Genomic DNA, 8,036 nt, shown 5'->3' on the forward strand with positions numbered 1-8,036 from the left:
TACCTTCTCATGCTTTCGCCGAAAAGCATTTTAAAAATCTGACTTGCTGGCTAGGTTCACAACGAGTGTAGCTTTAATTCAATACCCTGCTTGTGAATTTTGATCAAGGTTTGAGTTGTAACGAGTACATTTAGCATTTAGCGTAGCGCATTTGCATTTCCAGGTGCCTACTTGAGACATCTGCGTCTCAAGTAGGATCAAGAAGTTAAGGCTGTATTGTGAGGCAAGCCCTATTACAGGGAAATAGTCAGCCGAGATTTGGGGTGGTCTGCTCAGTCCACAGCCAGTTCACAGGGTAGCTGCTGGACCAACTTGGCCTGAGTGTAGGCCTGGAGGAAGTCCTTGTAGCGGGGCGCGCAGCCCAGCCACGCTTCGCCGAAGTGTATGCGGCCGGTGAAGAGGAAGCTTCCTGCCCCGGGCCGGACACCACACTGCAGCAGGGTCCTGATCTCGCCTGAGAGGGTCAGGCGGCCTGTCCCGGTGAACAGGGCATATTTCTGGCGAAATACTCGGGTGGTGCTGACCTTTATTACCGCCGCCCGTAACTCGCTGTCCTCATCCACCGCCTCGATGTTACCACGCACCACTGGAGAAGAGACACCAGTTAGCTCTTATTGCCCAGATTAGTTTGTAACAGCAGTTACAAATATAAAGATCATAATTCAACAAAATATGGACTAAGTTGGAGGAAATATATTTGAATTAATGTACTTTTCTTGAATACCTGCTCTTCACCTTCTAAAAACATTTTTGAAACTGCTGGGAAACCAGTCATGTTTTCGCTGTAAAAAAAACAGCTGAAGTAATAAAAAAGTAACTAGGATCCTAGCCCATCAGAGGCTAAATGAGTATTGGAGAACTTCCTGGAACAGTTCCATAATCCCGGCATAATTCAGCCCGATTATGTCTGAATTAGAGCCATGCGGATTAGTCCACTGCACTGTCTCAGGGGGGTGGGGTTGGGATTAGTCCACTACAGTATCTCGAGAAGGGGGGAGGGGCTAGGGAAACTTCAGGGCACTGGCACTGGAGGAAAAAGTTGTTCAGTTTCACCTCTACATACTTCCACCTCTGCATAGTTTAGAGGGATGAGAATTTGGATCACTGTCAGCCCAACCTTTAAGATGAGTCGACAACCGATTTGTAGTTCCTGAATCGTGACACAAAATTATTACTTTTTTTGGTTGAAACTGAATGGCTTTTCTACCCATTTTGTATTGAAGTAAATGTAGTTTGAATTGGGGTAGAAAATGCAGTGGGACCAAGTCACTATTATTCGAGTCACAAATGACATTAAGCTCAATATGCGCATGTAAAGCTCAGTATCTTCCGTTTTGAAAATGCATCACCATTTATGGCTGTAATGACACGCCACATTTGTGCAGCGATTGTTTGAGAACCACTGATAGATATAGTGAATAGATTTGCTGTACAGCTATAGGATCAGGTGAAGCGCAAAATGTCAAATTGTAGATAGCGGATCGCCATAAATCTTCAGAGGATGCAGCTTTCAAAGACTCGGCCACTATTGGTTGACCTGTCATGATATATTGCTTGTTTGATTTTTTTGCTCTTGAAGTGCCACAAAATAAGTGACAAACCCTGGCCAGATAATTTCAAGTCATCAGTCTCAAGTCAAAGTCCCATCTTGAGGCTCCAAGTCAAGTTATTTTATTCTGTATCAAGTTGAGTTCCAAGTCACCCAATCTGTAACTCAAGTCATGTGACTTGAGTCCACACCCCTGTCAAACTGTTCCTTGTCTGGCATGTTATAATGGCAGCCCGGACAACAACAGGAGGTTGTAAAAGAGGAGAGCTCACCAAAGTCACTCGTGCAGACAGCCATAAGGAGCTCTGTGTTGTTACAGGGTCTGCAGGCACCTGGGGAGAGAGGGGGAAGAAATAACCAGTCAGTTGGAGCTCCACTAATCAAACCATGCCAATTCCCTCCACTCTTCGCCTACTCCCTTGTTTGATATTGTAAATCACATAAAACAAAAAAGTAGGTATGACATGGTTAAGTTATTATATTTCAAAGCTTTATGTAAAAAAAAAAAGAAAAAAGTTGAGCTTTAACCTATCCTGTTGCACACATAAAGGACACAAAAAAAGGGTTAAGGTGAGCCTATAAAGAAGATCAAATGCTCTGGAGGCGGGATATGAATAGCCAGAACAAACCACCATGCAGAGAGATACACACCGCAGTGTTCAGACAGCGGCTACTTTTGCGGTTCGGAGAGGAAGGCCAGTGAAACTTAAAAAGGTGTGAGACTCCACTGGCCCCAAACATTTTTAAAGCCAAATTAAATCAGCCACCCTACCTCCCACCTAGCTCCTGCTAGGGTGTTTGCACCCACACCTCATCAAAGAGAACCAGACAGGGCCAAGAGAGGAGGGTGGAGAACTTTAAAAGATTTAAATGGGAAGAGCACCACTTCTACACTTTTTCAGAAAGCACTTCCTTCCTAGGTGTTGTGACGGCTTCATTCACAGCCAGTGGTGTGTATTCGTGGATGCCAAGCGAAGCCAGGCTTCCCCCCCAAAAAATGTATTGGGCAAATGTATCTTTCGTCTCATTGTGTTTTCATAATATTCCTTCAATTCGCAATTGGTTGTATCTTACTGGAGAAATCATCCAAGCGAGGGAAACAGCACCTCTCTCTAGATATGTGTAGCCCATGCATCTGGATGCTGTCTGGACAAAAATAGTGTGACATGTTGCCGCCGAAGCATTTTGATTGATTAATGCCAGCAAGTATTTGGCCTCAGTTGATACATTTGTTTATAAATAATTAGCCAATCAGCATTGAGCTGAGCTCAATGGTTGGTGGTTCTGGTGCAGCAGAAGGCCCACATAGGGAGGCAAAATAGTTGTCCTGAAGTACCTAGCTAGCTAAAAAAAATCTGCCATGGATGGACTTGATGGCCAATGATTATAACTGCTATTCTGATCTAACCATAAATGAATTCCTTTTGCCACTGGCTTGAGACGATTGAAGTTCAATATGTAGCAGGCTCACGTTAACTAACAAGCTAACTTAGCTGGTTCATTGTTGCACATGCGAGAAAGTTAGGCTAGCAAGCCCCCTAGGGCATAGAAAAGTGTACACTACTGTATGACAGTCAGACCCTTGTGCCAACATGAAAGCAAGGAGGATGGCAGGTGTTCATCTAGTCCACAAGTAGGGTAGGTCAACATGTTTTTTCGCAACACTGGACTAAAAAGTTGATATATTTTGTTTGTTTTCACTGTATTTGGCTAATCATATACAATATATATAGCCTAGCTGATTTGATGCGGTCAAGCGACCATCCCTCATCACTGTCAAACGCTCCCTAAAAAACTTCAGCGAGCAGGCCTTTCTAATTAACCTGGCCCGGGTATCCTGGAATGATATTGACCTCATTCCGTCAGTAGATGATGCCTGGTTATTTTATAAAAGGTGCTTTCCTCACCATCTTAAATAAGCATGCCCCATTCAAAAAAAAATAGAACCAGGAACAGATATAGCCCTTGACCAGTACAAAAACATCCTGTGGCGTACTGCATTAGCATCGGATAGCCCCCACGATATGTAACTTTTCAGGGAAGTTAATAACCAATATGCTAAGGCTAGCTTTTTCAAACAGAAATTTGCATCCTGTAGCACTAACTCCAAAAAGTTCTGGGACACTGTATAGTCCATGGCGAATAAGAGCACAGCTGCCCACTGCACTGAGAATAGGAAACACTGTCACCACCGATAAATCCACAATAATTGATCATTTCAAAAGCATTTTTCTACAGCTGACCATGCTTTCCACCTGGCTACCCCGGTCAACAGGCCTGCACCCCTCACTGCAACTTGCCTAAGCCTCCCCCATTTCTCCTTCACCCAAATCCAGATAGCTGATGTTCTGAAAGAGCTGCAAAATCTGGACACATACAAATCAGCAGAGCTAGACAATATGGACCCTCTCTTCCTACAATTATCAGCTGAAATTGTTGCAACCCCTATTACTACCTTGTTTAAGCTCTCTTTCTTATCGTCCGAGATCCCCAAAGATTGGAAAGCTGCCGCAGTCACCCCCTTCTTCAAAGGGGGAGACACTCAAGACCCAAACTGCTACAGACCTATATCTATCCTACCCTGCCTTTAAGGTCTTCGAAAGCCAAGTTAACAAACAGACTACAGACGATTTAGAATCCCACTTCTCCGCTATGCAATCTGGTTTCCGAGCTGGTCATGGGTGCACCTCAGCCACGCTCAAGGTCCTAAACGACATCACCGCCATCGATAAGAGACAATACTGTGCAGCTGTATTCATCGACCTGGCCAATCACCACATTCTTAGCGGCAGACTCAACAGCCTTGATTTCTCAAATTACTACCTTGCCTGGTTCACCAACTACTTCTCTGACAGAGTTCAGTGTGTCAAATTGGAGGACCTCTGGCAGTCTATGGGGGTACCACAGGGTTCAATCCTCGGCCTACTCCTTTCTCTGCATACATGATGTTGCTGGTGATTCTCTGATCCACCTCTATGCACCATTCTGTATACTTCTAGCCCTTCTTTGGACACTGTTAACTAACCTCCAGATGAGCTTCAATGCCATACAAGGGGGTGTATTCCTAGAACCAAGCCTCTTTAAAGAGGGGCCGCTCAACAAAAGAGGGGAGCATCTCAGCTGGGGCAGAGGTCTCCCTGTCGCCAAGGCAATGGCAGTAATCTCAGAACACTCTCCATTGAAAGGAGTTGTAAACTCTGGAGAGAAGGCTTCACATACTGGGCTTTTGTCCCCCCCTAACACTCCCCCTCCTCTCTCCATTCACCTTCAAATCTAAACCAGGGGACAGGGCCTGTAGGCCTATGCTTCCAGGGAAACTAGAGGACACTTCCCCCACTCTACTCTGCCTGGACACTGAGAAAACAGAAAATAAACACCAAAAAGCAGGTCTGTTTGTACGGAAACATCTTTAGGGGGGGTTTGACGAAATATAATGGAATATGACTCAGAGACGCACACAAAGAGAAATACAGGTAATATGTGGGGGAGAGGAGAACTGAATTCTAAAAAGTTGGCCCATCAAGGAGCATATTCAAACACTATTTTCCTTGCTTTGCGTTGAGAGAAATCTTTATAGTTCACGCTTTTATGTTTATCCATTTCAGCCCAAATTACACTTCCATGACCCAGACTGATCCAACATGGCTGCCTCCCTCCTAGGTCCAACTCACCTTCATTACTGCTGACGGGGTTTGAGTCGAGTGACAGGCGCACAGTCCAATCCCCTCTCAGCTCGTAGCGGAAAGATGCAATGCGGCGGCTGATGTCCTGGTGGGGAGAGGCCTGGAGGAAGAGGGCCACCTTCTCGCCGGGCAGGCGGCTGAAGCAGCGCACCCGGGTTGGCGGAGACTCCTCCAGACGGTCCCCTACCAGGAGCTCCAGGACCCCGTCTCTCTCCAAGTAGAGCTGGGCCCCGTGGAAGTGCTCGGAGGGCTTGACGCAGGCCGTGATCAGGCCCGAGCTGCTTCCCCCAGGCCCCACTGCCACAGAGGGCAACCTGGGGGACAGGGTGAGGCGGAGCGCCCCCTTAGGATAGAGCCAGTCCAGAGCACCCTCAGAACAGTGGAGGGAGATCTGCTCCACACTGCCTTGCTGCTGGGACAGACCACTGTGGGATGGAGGGAGAGAAAGGAGATAGTTATACAAGTGGACTTCTATGACCTCCAAGCCAGACAGACTAGTCCTCAGAAGTTGTCCTCTTGAAAATTGGAGTCACCAATATACCGCTTGTAAGGAAATTGCACTAAACCTTGCAGGATATGTGGTTATGGTGTAGGGCTTTAGATGTGGGGGAAACTTGAGGGACTGAGGGAGAGCTTGCAACATCAAAGAAATCGGGCTAAAATGAATGACAGATTAACCTTTCAAGCCTGCGATGTTGCATGGAGTGCATTTCACTCATTTTAAGTGCATAATTTTAAAACTATTAAAACATTCTTTCAAAATACACATTGAACTGAGGTTTCCATTCGCAGAAAAAAAAGGAGTGCCGCGTGGATTTTTTTTTTTTTTTAAATCATAGAGTGTTATGCTGTTAAACTATCTCACTCTGCAAGACTGTAACCCCAAAGCGCGCGTGATACTTTGTTGCAAAGGCACTGGAAACAATTAATTGAGCCCAACAACTGTCTGGTCTTGATCCGATTAAGATCTGATCATTGACCACCAAAGCTGAACGGAAGTCTTCAAGTACATTCAGAATGAATAAAAAAGCAATTTTATTTTGCACCTTCCTACATTTGAGAAAAAAATCTGAAGGTTTCGCCATAAAACAAATCAAACTTGAATAAATCGTTATAAAGTGTACTTGCCTCCCCCTCCAGCTGCATTGGTCTTCGGAATAACTGGACAGAGCGCAGTCAACAATGGGTAAGAGTAGGATCCAAACTTTGTAAATCCAAGAAATAGCCATTTCCTTCAGTACGTGCTACAAATGAGAAAACGTAAATGTTCCAAAGATGCAGTCCCTTCAACCTTTAAGCATGGGAATCTCCACCATCCAAGCAAATTGTATTTTGCTGTTCTTGGCAACCTCCATAGCACGGTACCCTCCTCTTCTTGCTGATTTCCAGCTACAGTTTTAAAGGAGCGTCCCTACCTCTATTCTGGCTCACTGATCCTAGTGCATAAAGAAAGGAGTCGTCTGAAGGTTTTGTGTTTGAGCAGAAGTTGGTCGACCAATCAGAGTTGGAGAGGATCAACTTTAAACCACTCACACGATAGAGGGGGAGGAGTGTGCTCTGTTGCATGTGACAGAAGAAGAATGATCTATCAGTATGCAATAATAAACTGTTGGTAATAGATAAGAGGCATTTACCATTGTGTCAAGCAAAGTAGGACTATAATGAATTGCTTGGGCAGAAATAGGAGTTCGGTATGATAACCCAATCTGACCTCCTTTGTTGAAATGTGAGGTCTCTATGTCTTCGTATTTTCTCTGACAGATAATAAGCAAAATCACAGAAAACATATTTTATCAGGGTGAGTGAATCTTTTGGCTTGAATGTTCTTGACAATATAGGACTACATGTGTTGGATCCCACCTCCTCAAAAGTAGAAGAAACCACTCAGTGGAAAACAATGATTCCATCATGAACAAGAAGAGGTTTAGAAACAAATGTTAGAAGCACAAGCAAGACTGACAAAGAAAATTAAACCTAGAGACAGAACAGTGTGGACGGAGCAGAGACGTTTTCCTTATTGTGCTAATGTTAACTAAGGACTTAGAAAGGTTTAACTCCTTGGTTAGCTTCATCCGTTACTCATCGCTAACTTGTGACAAGACCCATGACCATGAAGTTGATGAAGAGGAGATGGATGGTGTACCCGTTGGGTGCTGTGCCCTCTGCCCTCCCCCAGCTGGGGTTCTCTTTCATGTGGCAGTATTATAACCTCATCAAACATTATTTTGTACTCGTATCCCCATCCATTTTCCTGGACTGAAACAGTGACTTTGAATATATGTTATATTATATACAGTACCAGTCAAAAAGTTTGGACACCTACTCATTCAAGGGTTTTTTCTTTATTATTTTCTACATTGTAGAATAATACTACGAAATAACACATATGGAATCATGTTGTAACCAAAAAAGTGTTAAACAAATCAAAACATATTTTAAATTCTTCAAAGTAGCCCCCTTTACCTTGATGACAGATTTACACACTCTTGGCATTCTCTCAACCAGCTTCATGAGGAATGCTTTTCCAACAGTCTTCAATCAATGAGCACTGGCTGCTTTTCCTTCACTCAGTGATCCAACTCATCCCAAACCATCTCAATTGGGTTGAGGTCGGGTGATTGTGAAGGCCAGGTCATCTGATGCAGCACTCCATCACTGTTCTTGGTCAAATAGCCCTTACACAGCCTGGAGGTGTGTTGGGTCATTGTCCTGTTGAAAAACAAATTATGGTGCCACTAAGCACAACCCAGATGGTATGTGTATCGCTGCAAAATGCTGTGGTAGCCATGTTGGTTAAGTGTGCC

General features: G+C 44.5%; 1 protein-coding gene across 1 annotated transcript; it reads right to left on the reverse strand.

Annotated features, from left to right (window-relative positions):
* Nucleotides 1-272: 272 nt before the first annotated feature.
* On the reverse strand, nucleotides 273-6,618 carry LOC139377441 (meteorin-like). The gene is made up of 4 exons (XM_071120469.1): nucleotides 6,361-6,618; nucleotides 5,221-5,657; nucleotides 1,822-1,881; nucleotides 273-586 (listed from the first exon to the last, which is right to left on the reverse strand). Exons 1-4 carry the CDS (start codon nucleotides 6,459-6,461, stop codon nucleotides 273-275), a joined length of 912 nt encoding a protein of 303 aa, XP_070976570.1. The 5' UTR covers nucleotides 6,462-6,618.
* Nucleotides 6,619-8,036: the final 1,418 nt, after the last annotated feature.

This window comes from Oncorhynchus clarkii, chromosome 20 (assembly GCF_045791955.1).
Source record: "Oncorhynchus clarkii lewisi isolate Uvic-CL-2024 chromosome 20, UVic_Ocla_1.0, whole genome shotgun sequence".
Classification (NCBI taxonomy): Eukaryota; Metazoa; Chordata; class Actinopteri; order Salmoniformes; family Salmonidae; genus Oncorhynchus; species Oncorhynchus clarkii.